Raw genomic sequence first — 19,251 nt, 5'->3', positions numbered from 1 at the left:
TGTAAACTCGATAGTCCTGGACGTAGTTTACTAGCATTTTTGCAACGCCTTCGTTGTTGAGCCTTTCTTGACCGAGTTTCAGCTTGATGTCCTCCATCCTGTATTTGTTCCATTTCTTAAACATCTCGCGCTTGAATGGCTCATTTTGACGCATTTTATCGACAGTTTCTGGGGAGACATCGTTAGTCAGCTCCTTAGTTGCCTTCTCGCGTCTTATGTCTGGTACCAGTTTTTGAACATCGTTTTGATCCATTGTTTGGCATCAGACAAGTTGATAGCTCGTTCTTCGGTGTTGGTGTTGTCGCCATTGTTATTGTCGCAGCTCGATAGAGGTCTATCGCTGACATTCGTGGAGGTCGCTTGCCCAAGTAGTCTGGACTTGTCAGAAGGCGCCAATGTGGCTCTGACGCTTGCAACATAAACGACTATTAACACCACGAGAGCGTTTGCTAGGCGCATTGCTTGGTCTCGACTGCACTTAGCGAGTAGAGGAGAGTGTGCTCTCGAAGACAAGATGGAAACTGGAAGACCTGATGGGAGTTTTCAAATCTCACATTTATCCGCCCAGATTGATCACTTTGAATTACTTGACGTACCGCATTGCCCCTGTCCTAAGCGAAGTTTTGTCCTAAGCGAACTTCGATTATGGCCAATAACAGCGCTGTATTCATAACAGATGGCTGCCCATTAAAGGGTCTTTTCGCGAGCTAATTATAGACAGCAGTCTGAGTCAGACTCTGACCGGGGTTGATAAAGATGCAAAAGGAAGAGCGACAGCGTACAAATAGCCTGAGGTGTTCGACCGAAATACTATTAGCAGCTCTCACCAGCGGACCACTTTGGAATTTATGGAGGCAGGTCTTTCACGAACGGAACGTTCAACTGGAATAGTGTCGGATAATTTTTACTTTTTAGCTCTCATTATGAGATTTGCAAGTAATCTTACCCGTAAACGTCGAACATAGGCGTTCGCTTAGGACAGGGGCAATGCGGTAATAATGGTTATTTTGTCATTCGTGCTACGTACCGGTACAGTAAATACTAATGATTATTTTGTCATTCGTGCTAAGTATACCGCTTTTTATTCCCATTTCAGGGACCTAGATTCCTATCGCGGGATGTCAGTTGTAAAAAGGAGTACAATAATATTGTACGGCCAGCATGGTATACTTGCAGTTCCAAGCTTTACTTTCATGAACGTTTATTGTAGTTATATTACTGATCTCCTCACAAGATTCTTTATACCCGCCGACGGAGCAACTCAGCCCCCTGACAACGTGGATACAACAACCCGTTCCGCAAGATCAAACATGGTGGCTGCTACGATGGCGAACGAACATGCCAACTTGTTGGAAGCTATAGACACGTATAACCAATTTTAAAGGTTTGACAGTCTTCATAGTACTATTTACTACTGGTTTGATTGTGGCGAGTTATTGGTAAACTATGATCCCTATTTATGGTGGGGATTATCTTAAATTTGTTTGCAGCTGGTCATCGGGAGCCGCAAATTTATTGGGGAAAATGACACCAGGTGAGTGGATACAGTACTGCACTCCGTTTTCGCGGGAATGAAATATATAGGATTTGCAAGTAACTCATATTTTAGATAAAACGCTTTACTTCATTTGGATTTAGAATTATAACATCCGGAAGTTTATCAAAGGTCCAAGGGCGCGAAAACGGGGTGCACTTCTGTACATGAAAGTAGTGACAGAATGTGTAAAATGATCACAGACGAAGATGGGGAACACAGCTTTCGTACCGACTCACTTACTGTCACAACTTGGCATTTAGCAAATCCCGTTGTTGGTCGGTGGGAGCCAATCCCAATTGGGGAACGATACCGGTAATCACAGAACCCCCAGTCTAGTTTATCTCAATACTGTTTTTTTTCATCCCCGCAGGGTAGACTCCTTGACGTTTAGCTCTCGCGAAGCGTCTGCTATAGTCCATTCTGGATGGGCTTTCCACTTTTTTCAGCAGCTCTATATTCTCTCTCGGTCCGCTGGGTGCACTTGCGCTTGGACATCGCGCCCCTAATTCGAGATTGGCCACCGGAACCAACCGTTCGAAACGAATCAGACTCAGATAATTCAGATCAACTCGTGCGACTTAATCTGAATCAGGGAGAAAGTCAGGTTAACTCGCGCTAATTATTCTGACTCAGGGGAGATAACCCGTGCGAGTTATTTCGACTCAGGGAGATATATTACAAACATAGCCACGTCGTGTAATAGGCCTGCAGATCGCTCACTGCAAACTCATCCATTTCCTGCTCAAGTACGAGCTGGGCTAGGTGATCCGGACCTGTAGCTGTGAATTCTTGTGGCTCACCAGACACTGGTATTGCATGATGCCATGTTATGCTGCAAAGGTCGCAGTACTGAGTGTAGACACGCACGGAACACTCGTACTGTACAGACCTCCCATGAGATAAAGCGTAGTCTTGAACAGCATGACGAGCATGTGAAGCAGTATCAAAAGTCATTCCGACTTGAATAGTGTTTTCCTCATCACCGCTGCTCAATCCATCAGCGATGTTGTCGATGTCCTCCGCCATATTGCATCCCTCAGTCGTAATAAGTTGTTTTGGGACTTAAGAGTGTACGATTTGGGTCTTCATACGCAAGGCGAACATTAGTATACAATGGTTATTTGGATTTAAGTCCGGCCCACTTTGTTTCAGCCATTCAATCGATTGGACACACATTGTGACGTTTGTTCCCTGAATTTCTCACTTACTGACGCGGGTTTCACTTGGTACACCTACCGGCGATACCGACCCCACTTTGCTCACGTTTTGGCACACCTTAAACTTTTTGTCACAGCTTTAGTGTATCCACTCACATTTTGTCATTTTCCCCATTTATTGTGCATCCCTGTTCTAGGGATTACTACCGAGGGCATTGTGTGTACGTTTTTATCGAATGAAAGTTAAATAAGTACCATTACAAACTTGCCGGCTTGAGTAAAGAAGAATAGAACGACGTCGAGACATCCCGTGGCACCTCCGATGGTCGCTCCTCCTAACATCGGCGTCGCGTACATTTTTTTTTTTCGATATTACTGGTACATGTCATTTACCAGTAGTATTACAGGTACCATTTACATGTAGCTAACATCATTGTCAACCGGTAGTGTAGCAATACTGAGCTACATGTAGCACACTTCCAAATCAGAGGCCGACTGCTCAAGCGATCGCCCGAAGACTAAAACACGTGGGGACTGGCAGTGATCCACAACGAAGAGACAAACGAAAGAGTATTTCAGCTAAGTACGAACGTTTCACTGGAGAAAACTAAACTGACCTCTATTCGGAGCACAGCGATCTTCCAGCAGCACTCGAACGGATAAAAAGCCAGCAGGAACCTCCTGCGGGAGGAGGACCCAAGGGGCCGATAACGGAGGAGGACATCAGGAATGCCATCTCGGACAGAGAGATCATTGATGTCACGACTCCAAGCGATGGAGAAGAGGCAGAGACTGAAGCTAGAGCGACACTAACAGCCAAGAAACACACAGAAAACAAAGAACAGGAAGCAGAAGTGGAAGCTATGTCGGACACCTCCGAACCACCACGGTTTGATGAAGCCACAGCAGAACCATTATCGTTTACAGACATGTACGAATACGTGCGAGGAGAAATCAAAGGAATGACACTGGACCAAGCCCAAGTGTCGAGAGCGTAGTAGCGTTTATACAAGACATGTTCGCGGACGTGTTTCTAGCACGACCGGCGGAACCACTAGCACCGAACCGCAATCACTACCCTGAGCTGGAGGAGGAAGAAACACGGCGAATGTTGCAACTGTTTCTGACGGATATCCAAGAGGAAACAGCAAATGCACGCAAATGGAGAGCACGGATGTTGGATCTAACGCGGATAATCTATAAATCAAGGAAGAGTCTGAAGGAAACACTGGAGTTCACGGAACAAGCGGCTAGGGTAAAACCAAAAGCGACAACAAACCCGTGGCTCGAAAAGCTCGTGCTACCCTCAGAGAAAACCCGTGGCTCGAAAAGCTCGTGCTACCCTCAGAGAAGAACACGGAAGATGACGAAATGAACGGTAGAGCGAAGTTTTCCACATTCAGGTTCCTTCGATCAAGTTATCAACCTAACGAGATCGAGCAACTTAAGAAATTATGCGAAGATCGCTATGGGTTTCAAGACGCACTGAGACAGCCAACCGAAGCAGAATAAAAGGTATGTGAAAGGCATCCTTGAAGGCACGATACTCTGCATGGCGAAATTCCCTGATTTTCTAAAGAGAGTATGCACGAACGAGGCACTCAGGATGATTCAGAACACGATTAGGGCTCAGGTGAAAGGGGACCTAATGTTCATGCTGTCACCACAATTTAAGGTGTATCCGGCTTTCGATCGCGAAAACGACTCACAAATGAGTTCTTCATGGGCATCAAGAATAGCGCAAATGACCCTAAGAAGGTAGGACAGATGCTGCAAGAAGCTAAGCAAATTTGCTATGACCAAGGGCACCACACAGCTCACATCATCTGCTGGACTAGAGAGATGGCAGTAGAATGGAGCAAGGAATATAAAACCCTTAGCTTTAGAAATCGCCAATTTCCACTCAAGGACGCGCATCAAGAAGAGGAACCACTGCCACAAGACAACACACAACGAGCAACTCAACTGTGGGTCAGACAAATAGGATTGGATGGCATCAGAAATGAACAACCTTAAGACAGATATCATGTGCGCCTCATGAACATTTCGAGGCTCCTGGATGAAGCTGCCTTCGATGCCTACATCAAACAAAAAATTTCCGGGATTAACATTACATGGCAAGAGCCAAGTGATGACAACAAAACACTTCAGACAGACACGTGGGATATTCACTTCAGGAGTCCGCATTGTCCGCAGTTCCTGGAAGAAAAAGGGTCATCAACTGATTAGGAACAAAAATATTGGTGCATCATGTCAGCAAGAACAGAGCATCACCTTGATTTTCCTGTGGAGACAAGCACATGGTACGGAGTACACTCGAGGGATGGAGAGCATATGCTTATTAGCCGCGTCTAGGGCTTATTAGAACGAATTCGCCTTAATTTTTTGGGGGGGATATATAAAAAATATATGGGGTTTTTTCGGGGGAAAAACAGAGAGAAAAAACCCCCCGAAAAATATACATTTCCCAACCAGGCGAGAGAAATCTGGAGAATATATTTTTGGGCGAGAGGAGAAAACCCCAAGAGCGGTGTGAAACCTTCCAACAAAACTTTGGCCCCCGGCCAAAACTTTTGGCCAGGAGCACAAGCAAAACAACCAGAGACGAATGGAATATGGTAGGAAAAGGAAAGACGAGCCGACACCAGAGAAGCCAACTACAGGAAGGGAGAACACAAGCTCAGCAAAACGGAGAAGCAAAAACAGAATCTACAGCAAAAAAAAACAGAAACAAAGACAAAAAAACAGGAACAGAAATACAAGAAGGAAAAGGAAAAGCGATTACAGAAGAAGTGAAGGACAGACTACGAGAGAAATCTCAATCAATGGAGAAGATACAGAGGTTGGTAGCCAAACAAATCAAGGCGAAAGCAAAGAGCACAGATTTCAAGCACGATGCAGATTGTTTACATGTTCAGCCACAGGAAACGGAAGGATGGACCGGGAAACAAGTGCTACAGCGGACAGGGCTCAAGGAAATAGCAACACCAGCAACTGAAAATTGTCAATACTACGCAGTAGCAATGGCCCTATTACAACAGACTTTTGACACAATGGAAAACAATAAAGCGATTGAAATCCTGACCACCAAGCTGAAAAAAGGGATGGTAGCAGCGGCAAATCATTTCTTTGAGCAGGAATTCCCGCCTGACATCAGGGAGGCTATTTTGACGACACTTGATGACGACAACGGAAAACTTACACCACTTTAATCAGGCAAAGCACTCAAAGTATACCTAAAAGCTCTTGGTCAAACTTTCTCTAAACAAGCAGATTACGTGGACCACAGATACTGGGGATCGGAGATGACCCTAAGAATGCTAGCAAAAATTCTGAATCGAACGATTTACGTAGTGGTGTCACCGGGAGGCCTGAAAAAAACGTGTTATCAGATTTTTTATCCGGCAGAACGAGCAGTGGAGGGAGAAACGTTTCGAACGGTCAAATAAAAAAAAATCAACACAGGAGCAGCGGCAGGATGGATCGAAAGTACTCAACAGAAACTCAGCCAAATTAATGAGAGTAACCAAGGACCGATCATCATATTATACCAAGCTTTACATTAGAGCTGGCTTCAAATTGCACCACACGAACAGAAGCAAAACCAGGAGATGATAGACGATGAACCAACCCCAATAGAAGTGGATGACACAGAGTACAGCCACGAACTTTCAAGCGGAATCACAACTAGTGGCAACTCAGGTACAGATACCGAAACAAAGACTACATGCACGACCGATCAGCATATCAAGAGAAAGCCAACCACAGAAAAAGAGGCAATTGACAGCTTCGGAGGATATCGGAAATTGGAACTAGAAGCATTCCCGACAGCAGGACTGGAAGAGCTATCGCCCGGAACAAGGAGGGAGCTGCGAGAGCTGGACTGGGGGGATGAAACCAAGGTAAAAGAGTGGATAAGGTGTACGAAGTAGCGGACACCACCCTGCACCAATGGCAAGCCGAGCTACAAGCAATTGGGAGCACATCTACATACACAGAATCGCAAAATTCCAGTCAGGTAGAGGAAGGATCGAAGTGGCTGTCACAAGACACGATTATGGAAGACACAACGGAACCTGAACAGGAACCACCGAAGAGCCAGCAAGATGCGGCTACAGGCAGATTTCAACAACTCGAACAGCAGCAAGGACTTCACATGAAGCTGATCAAAACAGAGTGGAACCAACTTGAAAGGCAGTGGCAAGGCCAAAGCCCGTTCCCGAGACTACCAACTCCAATCGCGACGTGGAAAAGGGTAGTACATGCAGACTCCATAGCACTGCTAAATAGCCTGCAGCGGCTCCAAGCCCCAGGATACATCTTAGCGGAACTGACAGATGCAGTACTGGAAGAATGGACTAAAACGGCACGCCTAACGGTTTTCCTGCATTGTTTGGATCAAATTGAACAAGACATTCCCGACCCAGAACGACGTACATGGATACAAAAATGGATTGAGGCTCTCAGACTACAACATCAAACAAACCCAGATAACACAAACTTATACCCCAACGAGCTGTGGACACCACTGAAGAAAAACCATTTTGAAGGGATGGAGTTGTTGAAACTCTGTAGGGCAAATAAAAAAGAAAAGCTGGTGAAGATGGTTCTAACGGCTCAAGTCTACTACGAAGGACTCATGATTGTGGCGGGACAGCAGTCGCAAGAGCCGTCCTCGATTTTGGAGTACGTGGAAATATTATTGGAAGCAATGGGGAGCTCACCGGAGCTCCAAGCAGCTCTTGAACAGAAAGAGACAACAAGGTACTGGTGAAACCATACTTAGCCAAGTCACGTCGAGGGCTAAGAAAGGAGGGAGCAGAAACGAATTTGAATGAAGGACAATAAATCAAAGTTTAGAGAATTTCCGAGAGGAGACTACTACTCGGACCTTCACAACATAGCAGCATTATTTGAAGATACAAGAATCCGTGAGCAGATAAACATCGATAGACGCCAAGCAAAATTTACAATAGCAACACAGAATTTAAGAGGATTCGCGAAAGCATCCAGGCGAAGGTGGTTAAATGGATGGAGGAGAAGACGAGGAAACCCAATACCGGATATGATATTGGTTCAAGAAACTAACCCTCACACCACCGAAGAAAAAGAGGAAATTAGAAAGCAGTGGAAACGGGCATGGTAAGTGGAGAAAACGAAAAACCCGCTGAGGCACTGGCAACTATCACAAACTCCATTTAGTGGGATGGGGATATTGGTATCACCAACAATCAGTGATAGAGTGAAACCATGGAACCAAGCGTCATGGACAGAAAGGATCATGGCAGTTGAAATGGACGAATGGTTGATAATCAACGTGTATTTCCCAGCCAAAAAAGAAGAGCAACCACAATTGTTCAAGGCGGTACTCCTGCTCCTTGAAGAATGCTATTGAATAATTTTGTTAGAGATGGTATCATCATTTCTGCAAAGTCCTTATAAAATTCATGGTTGAGTCCAGTCGTTCCTCTCGTTTTGTGTCGGTTGAGGTGGTCAATGGCGAGTTTCGTTTCTGTTTCCGTGATTGGGGTCATCCGATCTGCTTCTTCTGTCGGCGTTAGTCGTTGTTGTGGTGGTATGTTCATGAACTGCTCCATCATCATAGGGCTGCCTTGGTTGCTGTCTGCATGTGATTCCCCAAATATATGGCTCCACTCTGAGGCCATCCTTTCCGCAATGGGTGGTCATCGCTGTAGAAGTGGCCAGCGGAGGCTTGAATGTCCGTGATTGACTGGTCTCTTTGCCATTCGCTGTTCCTCTTAAAGAAGCGTCTCGTTTCGTCATCTCCTCCTTTTCGTCGTGCTCCAAATAAGCGTGCTGCTCCTTTTCTGGCTTGTCTGCTGTTGTCGGCTAATATTTCTCCTCTTGTCGTTCTGGGTACTCTTGTTTCCGCCTTTAATTTCTTGTAGTAATGCTCCGATGGTCTTTGGTCCGTTTTTCTGACTTGCTGAAGGAGTTGTTGGATCTCGGTTACTAAAGTGTCTCACTGTGTTATTGGTTGCTCCGATACATCAAACACCTCAAGGAGGGGCAGGAGGCCTTCTGCAACCATTGCTTTGATTCTTTGTGGTCTTCCACTCCGAATAGGGTCGTAGAATCTCCTGGTTGTCCTGTGTCTTATTGCTTTTCCTGCTGCTAATTCCAGTCGTAATTCCTGGTTATCTGATTCATGTGCTGCGTCCATGACTTTCACTGCTTGTGTGGCTTGAAATGCGTCTCCTTTGACGTAAAATCGATCTAACCTACTGGCTCCGTTCTTGCTCCACCGTGTGAAGTAGCGTAGTGCTTCAATCTTCTCATCTTCCTCTTCTAAATCATGGTGTAGCTCCACTCCGTCCGTCATATCATATTTATCCATGAGGTGCTTTAAAGGTAGGCTTTCACATGCTGCTGTGCTGGGAATTTGCCTGGTGATGCGATCCCGGCTAGGTTTTCAGTTCAAATCTCCTCCCAGAATTATTGTGTCATGTTGTGTCAACCACTGCTCCAAATATTGAGGTCAAGCAGAAACTAGGATTGACACCAGCAGGAGAATACGGTACAGTTATCAAACCACCACTTCAAGCGCAGATCTACAAGCTTTGTCAACACAAGCAAATACTCAGATGGAGCCGAAGCTTATTACTTGGTCTGCCCAAACGATGCTGGAAACCCACAAAAAAAGAGTTAGAACCATTCACGGCCCCAAAGCTAGAAGAAAAATTAAAATGGGAGATAGATAATGTAGACAAAGCCGTATTAATAGTAAGAGCAAGAAGGGATACAGCGAGGGAGGGACACAGGCATGACACTTACAAGAGCATCCAATGGATGGGACTGGCAGATCACGTCGGTTTCAAAAGAATATGGGAAAACAGCGGACGCAGCAAACTGGGCAGCGTGGGAGAATCGAGAAGGTATAGCGTTCAAGGCCAGCCCCAGCATAGCAAAATTCCCATGGAAAGCACCTGCAGCTACGAAAGCGAGCCACCTGCAAGAAGCAATACGAAAACAGAGATCGAAGAGAATCAAGAACAACCTCAAGCATAACTTAGCAGCAATGCTGAAGACAATTCAAGGCCGCCAAAAGAGGTCAGCTTAGAAATAACACGCAATGACCCAAACTACAACTCGGATGTGGAACAATGGAATATTCTCAGATTACCAAAATCGGACCATATACCGACTGGCAATTGGAGCACTTAACCTGTTTCACGAGGGATGGCCTAGCAATCGCCAATGCCCGGAGCCACAATGCATGGAGCAACAAGAAACAGCGAAACACATCATCTGGGAATGTGAGAGGGCTCAGCTAGCGTGGAAATCGTGGATGGAAAGTTGGTTAGCGAAGACAACAACACCGAACGAACGAACAGCACAAATACCACAGGTAGCTGCTCGACAAGCGCCAGCCATTACAGCGCAAATTCTCACGAAAGCACAACAATGTATTCAAACCATGAAGCAGCAATGAAGACACTATGGAGGATTTGGACCACGGTAACACCCACGATTTTATGGAGACTTCGGAATAAGTACATCTTCGAAACTTTACACACCACGTCCAGTGAAGTAGTACAGATAGTCCGGACAGCAGGAACCTTCCAAGTGAAAGCAGTAGTGAGTGCATGGACATCACAAGAAAAAAACAAGAGTGGCTGGCTACTGTTTGGAAATCTGTCAAGCAATGATGAACCAGACATGGGAGACAGAAAACCAGACAATCATCGCAGTATGGCAATTACAGTACCACACGATGAAAACCAAAGCGTCAAGTGGATGGCTGCTGTATAAGCTGGAGAATAAACAGGAATGGCAGCTGCAGGCAGCAAGCAGCATAGCCTTTCCAGTGCAAATACCACCAGCAGAATACAACGACAGGATAATCCAAACAGGAAGCAAAATCATCAAGAACCAGGAATCAACGACGCAGGTATTACTCCAAATTGAAGCAATCAGCACAACACGAACACGAACCAGCCAACAGAAAACAGTTCTGAAGCGAGATACTTCAGACAAGCCACAATACAGCTTTTTCGCAGTACAGATGATAAAACCAACAAGGAGATCGCTCGCAGTTGCAAGATTCCTTGCACAGAGACAAGAAACCAAGAAGTACAACAAACCAGCAGACATCAACTTGGAAAGGTGGCCAGACTTCCTGGATAGAGTGGCAGTCTGGCAGCGAGCGACTACTGCAGAACAGATCGGAAAGACAATCACATTGATTGATCGTCCCAATACATATCAGGCTTCTATAGGAAAAAGATTAGCAAAATAGAAGGCCAACTTACCACCAAAATACTGAGTTAGCACTTGTAGCAGAAGTTGGAGATAAACACTATATGATACCTGATACATGCTGCGATTCTTGTTCTTGGGCTTGCGCATTGCTAATCGTGTGGGTGGCGCGCGCGAAACTGTAAATAATGCGCGCGCGTCCTGTGATAAAACCTCATAAGGTTATCTTTTCAACTAATGATTCGAGCAAATAATGTTGTCTCAATCCGGCCGTATTTTACGGTATGATCTGCCTTTGAGTCAAGGACTGTCTACGGCTGCATTCCGCAGGAGGCAGCCTCATACAAGAGAGGCGTGGCGTTGGTCAGATGCAGACTAACAGAAAGATGTTGAAGTAGGATGAGTGGATGGCTGCGTGGCAGCAGCCAGCCCTAAATAAGTAGGGACTCAGTCTCGAAATGACAACAGTCTACAGCTCTGTCTACTGCTAGTGCTGGATCGTAACAATATCGAATGCCACTTTCATGAATGATTTCCCAGACGACGCTCTACATGTAATTGGTTGCTTTAACAAGAGAAAATGCGAAGCCGATGAGATTGCAAAATGCTTATTTACAAAAGGGGGCAAAAATTCCGGCCAATATATTATCAGACCGTGGAAAAAAAACACTGTACATACCGTTTTTTTAAGCTTGACGAAACTGTAAATGTCGAGGAAGGGGAAATGTCAAAAGCGATGACAGACAAGAAACTCTACTCAGAATGGAGCAGAGGGTTTCTACCTGATAAAAAGGCTATCTTTGAAAAATGAATTGACTTGGAGCCAAAGCAACTGTGAGTTTTGAGAAACGTAACAATCTGTGCTATTTCAAGTTGCTAGTCGGGTCAGCAGAAACGCCAACTAATAAGCCACTTTATTATCCATTTGATGGCGCTCAATGATCATGACACAGCCCCATCGCCCCCGGAGCGAATCTTATCGCTACTGGGTCTCGAAAAATCGTCGATAGCAGATGAGCTTCGCCTCATGGTAAGCAGTCGCTTCCGACAACCCCAGCAAGCGCAGCTAGCAGACACCCTGAGCGCCATGCAACCCACTCCTGCTCTTTCCAACGTGGCTTCGTGGTTCTCGTACCAATTCGACCCCACCGACGACGTGGAATACTATCTACAAGATCTTACTCGCATGCATCACTATATAGCAGCACACGATCGTCAGCGCCCCCTACGTAGCAGACATCTCGACAGTTCTGAATCTGCTGCTGACGGTGCAGTGACAAGACAGCTCCTACACTTCTACGCCTCGTTCGCAGACAGCAGAGACCGCCATCTCCTCACGAAAATCTACCAGACTCTTGGGCTATCAAGAGCCATCACGTACTGCGTCGTGGCCAAGACGTTGCCCTTCAAAGTCCAGAAAGAATTTCTAGATCTCTTCGCTGACGACCTACCGGAACTTCGTGAGTGGATCAGCTGGCTAGACGAACTAGAGCACGCAGCAGTCAAAGTCGAAGGTGACATGGCGTGCAGACCAGGCTATGAGAGCGCCGTAAACTTTGTGAGTAGGGCGATCAAAGAGCACTGCATGCTCACGTGGCTTGGACTACTACGACCACTGGACTCTATGAAGAGACTTTCTCTTATCGACGCTATCCACAGACTACTCGCAGCTTCAAATACCAGCGGCTTTCTACCCACCACAACGAGTACACTGAAGAAACTGGGTCGATTCTACGAAACCACCGGCATCTCGGCAGCCAAACTACTGGATCTGGACGTCGCTGTGCGTTGTGAGCTCTCCTTTCTTCTCGAAGAGTTTCCGACCATCATTCTCATCACTCTGTTCACTAAATTCAACAGCGAGAAGATGATTCACTTGGTAGTCAAACGTGGTCTGCCCTACTTCCCGAAAAACGACTTGTTGAAGATGCTGGACGCTCTCGCTCCCGCCGAGATTAACGCCATCGAAGTGTTCGTGACAACTTTGTTCGCTTTTGGCCGGAAGAAAGCTGATTTTCTACTGCGTTTTCTGACTTTTTCTCCTCCAAGCCAACTCCGATTTCTCGATCTCATGATTACAGCGTCGAGCTCTCCTTTAAACGCAGATACGTCGAGCTACGAAGAAGATCCCGAGGACGCATTCGCGATTCCAGCTCTTACAACAGGAAACAATTTTCTGATGAAATTCTTCCTTTACGCTGGTCTGAAATCTCCAGATCTAGTTATCCAAAAACTGTCGTCTTTGCCTACTGAAATGATTCATCAAATACTGTACACTATCGCTGTTCACTCAGCAGAAGACTTGGCGGTACTGGGTCGGGGTCTAGAGACTGTAGAGCTGCCGTGTCTGCAGCCTTTTCTACGTTTATTCCTCGCTATCCCACTCGGTTGGCGAGAAGTGTTAGTCCCGCTAGTCGAAGAGATGCCAGGAGAGGAGGCACAGCCACTTTACGACACGCTACTTCACCTGCAAGCCACGTGTGAAGACAAAGTCACGACTGTTCTTCAAATGCTCGGAGCTCTCCATAAGAAAGACAAGACGATACTTTGTCGAGATATCCAAAGCCATCACGAAGCTCAGCTCGAAGGGCACTCTTCGTCCATCGGAATCCACGCCAAAGTTCTGCTGTATCTCTGCGAATGCGACCTCGCTCGTCATAAAGTTCTTCGCCTGCTACGCACGATCCCATTCGACAAATACGATAGTCTGCTTTACTTCCTGCGTACCCAACGGATGCCGGAACAAGTCGCGCTAACGCGTCTTATGCTGAGTATGCCGAGTGGTGCGAACTGTCGATTATTAGCCAAAATGTCTGCGTGGCCATTAGAAGCACTCGATGCCTTCTTCCAGCTGTTGTTGATGCTCGCCAAAGTCGAGTACAAAATGTTCGCCAAGTTGATGGGGTCCCAGTACGTTAGTGCAGAGCAGCTACAGGTTTTCATCACTGTGGCCGTGGACATGATGAACCAGGCTTCTAGTCGAGAACTCGTCATCTTCGCTGCTGGTCTGCCAGTTCATATTCGAGATCTCTTCTTTGAGATGCTAACGGATCGTCCGGAGAAGGGGGTTCTGCTCCGTATCATCGGCTATTCCACGCGAGTGCCACCGGAACTTATGCACCTCTTGATTGCGATATTCCATCGAATGTCGTGGGAGATTCGCTCGGCTTTCATCGAGCAGCTTCGAGCGTTGGAAGGCGTTAGCAACGTCGAAAACCTGGCAGAAGTAGCGTCCAATCTCCAAGACAACGAGGCTTTACGGCTGCTGATTCTGCTGCTAAGCCCGCTTCAAATCCACATTCGAGTGAGTCTTGTAGCGCTCTTCCTGCAGCTTAATGTCCAGGCACGCACGCGGCTTCTCGCTAGGCTTGTGAAGATGCCAAAGAACTCTGTGGGGGCTTTCTGTACGGCGATTTGTAGCTCGTCCTGTGAGCCCGTGAGCGCTTCCTTCTGTCGCGTGATTGGCCTGGTGGATGCCAGGTATCACACGTCTCTCCTCCGCTTACTAGCAAGCGAACCGCTGTGGTTCTTTCTGCGTCTAATGGCTGAGCATTGCGACGTAGAACAGCGTCTGGAACAGTCCACGGAGTTGCTGAACCAAGTGGCAAAGACCGTGTGTTTGTTCTCTCTCGACGACAATTTATTGCTCTTAAAAGATGTGATCCGAGAAGCACTGGGCGACGCTATGCCCCTGAGTGATACAGTCGCCGTACTTGCGTTATTCCCTGAAGTATCGAAGCTTCTTGACTTCCTCCGATACGTCATGGGGTTCGCAAAATGCGCGCGTACCAGCTTAATTTTCCGCGTTCTTGCAAAGTATCAACAGCCAGAATTTATCTTCGAAATGTGCCGAATTCTCGACTTGGACGACGCCATATTCGCCTTGAAGCGACTGGATCGAACGTGGCAACGGCGACATGAAGAGCTAGACAGAGCGATGGAGTCTCTATGTCGACTGTAAGTCCTCGGCTGTATCCCTCTGTTAACAAATCTAACAGCATATTGTCGTGGATAGCTGTGCTCGAGGAAGTGTTCAAGTGAAAGACGACTTCTGTGACCTCATCGTGGGGTTTAAAAGTCTATCGGCGCTTGACGTTGGGGAATCCAACGAATCTACCGATCGTGTAGTTATACCACGCGTTGTGGAGAGGGCTCCACATGAAGTCACAAGTGACGAGGTCGATCGCCCCCTTCGATTGCCCAGTGCAACGCCTCCATCGCACCAACCGGTCGCTCTTAATCGTCATCTACAGCGAACGAGACCAGGTCAAGCGTTCTTTCGAAAGCGAACCGAGAGAAAGGCATGGTGGCAAGATCTGGACGACGTGTCCTGCCTGTTTCTTCCGAGTGATCGACAGAGCGAAGCTTCACCTGAACGTCGGGAACAGCAGGAATCCTCGCCGAATACACTTCCTTCCGTCTTCGCTCTAACCGAACAACCTCTCTCCGTTCGTATAAGCGAGGACACTAAAGCACTCGATCCAGAAGACACAACCATGTCACTGGAAACACTCCCACACATCGACCAAGCTCCGGTAATTAGCAGTGTTACCTCACATCCCCACGCTAATCAACACAGTGATACCTGCCTCAATCGATCCGAATCTGCGCCAACTACGCTGTCGTACGAGAATGATTCGCAATGGAGCAAGCAGAAGCGATCACGCGGCGTCGCTGCAGCTCTCAACCGCCCTCTGGACTTCCACGTTGGTCGAGACAAAGGCGCCGATTTCCTACAAAGGCAACGCGAACGTGTATACCACGAGAAAGGGGCATCAAGCATCCGACACGCCAGGACATCGGCTGCTCAAGATAACGTTATGGAGGCTCGAGTGTGTCGAGCTTTGGGCAAGCGAGTACCGACTTCGCAGACGATCTTGTCGCCTCTTTCTCGACCAGATTCCCAGACGGTAGAAAACGCCGTTAGCATGCTAGCAAAGGCTGCTCAGCTTCGCGATTCCAGTCCACAAGGATTCGTCTCGGAAGCCCCAAAACGCAACCAGACACCGGCAAAGCATCACATGCGTATGCTCCCAAGCAACCCAAAGAATCCAAGCATCAAAGCGGAGACGGAACTAAACTGCGAGCCTGTTGCTCCATGGTAGTCACTGACAAGATTGATGGAAAGGGGGAGGGGGGTCGAAAGCCCATTTTTCAACATTGCAATGCAGGTACGCCTTGATTTAGCGCTCTAGAATATCTGTTCCTTAATGACTGACTCCTAAAGCAGAGCGAGTCAAGCCGGTTGAGCCTCACGGAGTTGGCTGCATTCGTCAACGACCACATTTTCACTCTCTTGAAGCAGAACGAGGAGTTTCTCGCAATAGTGGACGCAACCGGCGAAGAACTGACCGAGAAAGATGTCATGCACACAAGAGACTTTGAGCAATTTAACGACCCACGCAAGCTCCACGAGGTCAGCCCCCGACTCCAAGTAATTATATCAATAGCGACTCGGTTAGGATACAACGCGCCCTGCGGAGTCGTGGCCACTGTTGCTGCAACGACAGCGAAGGCGTTTGTAGAACGCTTTGGGTCAAAAGACAAAACTCAACCTTTTACCTGGACAGAAGATCAAATAAGGCTTCAGGTCGGTTCACAGAAAGTCCGTACATTGGTGATGCCAGCACCGAGTTTAACGAGTACGTGTGGACGTGCTGGACAATGTACTGTGAGCTGCCGAACACGTTCGTTGCCCCGTCTGTGGCGGTGGTTCAGAGCTCCGGCTTCGGTAAGAGCCGAATGTTGTTTGAACTCGCACGAAAGGCGAGCGGGGACGATGCCAAGATGAAAGTAATTTACACGTGCGACCGCCCGCTCACGTCGACGGGGTATCCGAAGGCGACGAAGGAGCTTCGAGAGTGGATGTTCAATGATATGTCAACTCCGGCGAGTATCGCGGATCAATTGAAGGTAATATATACATGTAAATACGCCATAAAGTACTGGAATACGGTTCAGACCGAGTGGATTAAATTGTTTACCGACCCCGCAGGGTGCTGACAAAACTGCAAGATATGTCCGAAGATAAAATTAAATTGACGGAGAATTCGAGTGGAAGGATAGTGGTCTTGGTGATTGACGAAGCGAGGAGTCTGCTTAGTGAGGATGAAGTGAGTCATCTCCGAATGTTGCTACGGGCTCTCGCCAAAGCAAACATGTGTATGCCCAAAAATAGTGGCGTTGTCGCGGTGCTGGTAGATACAAGCCCAACGATCTTGGACGTCGCACCACCGGTATCGTTATCTCAATACTCGACAGGCCAGGGGTTGATTTCGTTTCCGCCTTTTGTTCTCACTCACACGATGGATGCACTTTGGCAAAAAGATTGCGAAGACAAAAATGAAATGTATCAAGCTGATGTGATTTCTAATAAAAGCATGAGATCCGATATCGTCCAATACAAGAAAAATGTGACGGGAAAAGAAGACGCTGCTTGGGAATCGCTATTGAAAATGGGTCGTCCATTGTGGCAGAGCACCGCTACGGAGCTAGTCGAGAGGTATGGAATCATTCCGTGCACGCGGGACGAAGCAGTCGGACTGGCAGCGAATAAACTGTTGCTGGGACTCCCCCCGCGGCCTCGGAACTACCGGAAAGATACCATGTTTGGTGTCGCGTCCATGCTTTGTAGACTAGGTGTGCGTCCGCGTTCGACGTCGCCGTTGGCATCTCAAGCCGTCGGTAATTATATGGCAGTTCTGGCGTATGTAAGCTACGAGACAGAAGGCTTGGTATGCAGCTACGCGTCGGACCCGATACTAACTCTAGGCGCAATGAAGGTGTGGTATGGACTCCGAAACGCTCTAGAGGAGTTCATTTTGCCTCAATTCGAGACGTTAGTGCTTAACGAATCCCTTGATATCGGTGGTGTTGAGGAGGTAGTCGCTTGTATCGTGCTGCTCCTCGCGATGGACAGGTGTGTGCTGAGTACCACTTCCTGGAAATTCAGGGGCCAGTTTCTTCCTGTTTCCTCTTTCTTGGAGATGCTGGGAGCGACACAGATGGGAGTGCGGATTCCGGGAATGCTACCTGCAAACGCGGATGTGGTGGACTCATTTCACAGCTGGCTGACAGGTTGGGATGGCTGGCAAATGGGATTCACTCATTTCGTACAGCTCCGAGTGGAGCCAGACGAAAACACGTTATGGTTTCTACTGGGCCGTCGGGCCGCGGGGATTTTCCCTCGCAACAAGAGATCTGGAGCTGATCTTCTCATTCCGATCTTTCGTAAAGTATCAAACGATGGAGTTGGGACGGATCCGGAAAAAATATCGTTAATGTTGGTGAAAGTGAAACCCGATTGTGATTTATCAAAGTTTGGATTGGAAAGACTGTCGCCTTCGTTTGTATTTGGAAGCGGTGAGAGCTCTGAAAAGAGCCAAACAGAGCAGGGTCGTGGGAACTCTTTGAGTGAGAAGCTTATCAGGGACGTAATCCGAATCTCCATGAACATGCAAGATCGTAACCAGAACCAGCGCTTCGTTTACGCAGCTGGGGATGGCGATTGCACGGGATCAGACACGAAAGAGGCTGCTGCTGCATCGTCGGACTTTGGCTTTACGCTATGTTTCCAATCAGTGAGCAAGAAGACATTTACATTCTTGACTGAGGGCGTGGCTTGTAGATTAAGAAGCCTGCTGAAACCTGCTTGGGATCCCATGGTGGCTGTCATTGGCGACTTGGAATATCGTAGGGACGAGGAGAAAAGGAAAGCCGGTGATCTCTTCACGCCAAAATTGTCACAAGCGATGACAGACAAGAAACTCATGATGATTGCAAGTCGGGGGCTTTTGGATCCACCTGGATTAAAACCCAACACTGCGAAACCAGCTCGTGAGTTTCCAAGAGATGCCTAAGCATTCACTTTTGCTGGAAACGATGCTGCGCACGTGGTTCTTACAAGTACCAACGAGGAGTCTTTTTTACAAGAGGATGAGTTGATGTCAACTCGAAAGACGATGCAAGGGCGGGTAGTCTGTCAGTGCACCCACGTGATTTACTCTATTTATCTGGTATTAAAATGATACTATTTCCGTGCATCCCAGTATTCAACTCTTCACTCATTTTTATTTGCAAGAGTAGTCTCCCCTTAGTCTGCGACGGTACTAATGCTACCAATATCACGTCCCGCTGGAGCCTGAGCGTCTTGGGTCTTCAAGCTTTGAAGTTCAGATTGTCCTTCGCCTTCAGTTTAGCAGGACTTGACGTCCTTCGTGTTTCTTCCAAGTGGTCGACGGATCAAAATTTCACAAGAACGGCAAGAGCATCAACAATCTCCACCAAGCAACTCTCCTTTTTGTGTTTGTTCTACCGCTCACTCCGTTCGACAAAAAA

At 47.3% G+C, this 19,251-nt stretch overlaps 6 protein-coding genes across 6 annotated transcripts; 4 read left to right on the top strand and 2 right to left on the bottom strand.

The window, feature by feature from the left end:
- Nucleotides 1–213: 213 nt before the first annotated feature.
- On the bottom strand, nucleotides 214–459 carry PITG_06552 (secreted RxLR effector peptide protein, putative; the record flags this gene model as incomplete). Its single annotated transcript, XM_002998599.2, has 1 exon — nucleotides 214–459. The coding sequence occupies one exon, from the start codon at nucleotides 457–459 to the stop codon at nucleotides 214–216; it is 246 nt and encodes an 81-aa protein (XP_002998645.1).
- Nucleotides 460–3,016: 2,557 nt separating this feature from the next.
- Nucleotides 3,017–4,923, top strand: PITG_06551 (uncharacterized protein; the record flags this gene model as incomplete). Its single annotated transcript, XM_002998598.1, has 5 exons — nucleotides 3,017–3,045; nucleotides 3,329–3,583; nucleotides 3,963–4,072; nucleotides 4,370–4,452; nucleotides 4,846–4,923. 5 exons carry the CDS (start codon nucleotides 3,017–3,019, stop codon nucleotides 4,921–4,923), a joined length of 555 nt encoding a protein of 184 aa, XP_002998644.1.
- A 3,370-nt stretch (nucleotides 4,924–8,293) lies between these two features.
- Nucleotides 8,294–9,037, bottom strand: PITG_06550 (uncharacterized protein; the record flags this gene model as incomplete). Its single annotated transcript, XM_002998597.1, has 2 exons — nucleotides 8,294–8,667; nucleotides 8,941–9,037. The coding sequence occupies 2 exons, from the start codon at nucleotides 9,035–9,037 to the stop codon at nucleotides 8,294–8,296; spliced, it is 471 nt and encodes a 156-aa protein (XP_002998643.1).
- A 1,323-nt stretch (nucleotides 9,038–10,360) lies between these two features.
- Nucleotides 10,361–10,946, top strand: PITG_06549 (uncharacterized protein; the record flags this gene model as incomplete). The annotated part of the gene is made up of 2 exons (XM_002998596.1): nucleotides 10,361–10,606; nucleotides 10,935–10,946. 2 exons carry the CDS (start codon nucleotides 10,361–10,363, stop codon nucleotides 10,944–10,946), a joined length of 258 nt encoding a protein of 85 aa, XP_002998642.1.
- An 896-nt stretch (nucleotides 10,947–11,842) lies between these two features.
- PITG_06548 (uncharacterized protein) lies at nucleotides 11,843–16,019 on the top strand (the record flags this gene model as incomplete). Its single annotated transcript, XM_002998595.1, has 4 exons — nucleotides 11,843–14,871; nucleotides 14,945–15,008; nucleotides 15,093–15,291; nucleotides 15,445–16,019. The coding sequence occupies 4 exons, from the start codon at nucleotides 11,843–11,845 to the stop codon at nucleotides 16,017–16,019; spliced, it is 3,867 nt and encodes a 1,288-aa protein (XP_002998641.1).
- Nucleotides 16,020–16,279: 260 nt separating this feature from the next.
- On the top strand, nucleotides 16,280–18,952 carry PITG_06547 (uncharacterized protein; the record flags this gene model as incomplete). The annotated part of the gene is made up of 4 exons (XM_002998594.1): nucleotides 16,280–16,330; nucleotides 16,498–16,827; nucleotides 17,391–17,833; nucleotides 18,248–18,952. 4 exons carry the CDS (start codon nucleotides 16,280–16,282, stop codon nucleotides 18,771–18,773), a joined length of 1,350 nt encoding a protein of 449 aa, XP_002998640.1.
- Nucleotides 18,953–19,251: the final 299 nt, after the last annotated feature.

The sequence above is a fragment of the Phytophthora infestans genome, genomic scaffold (genome assembly GCF_000142945.1).
Source record: "Phytophthora infestans T30-4 supercont1.8 genomic scaffold, whole genome shotgun sequence".
Lineage (NCBI taxonomy): Eukaryota > Oomycota > Peronosporomycetes > Peronosporales > Peronosporaceae > Phytophthora > Phytophthora infestans.
Note: the sequence above shows the minus strand (reverse complement) of the source record. Positions and strands in the feature narration are given on the sequence as shown.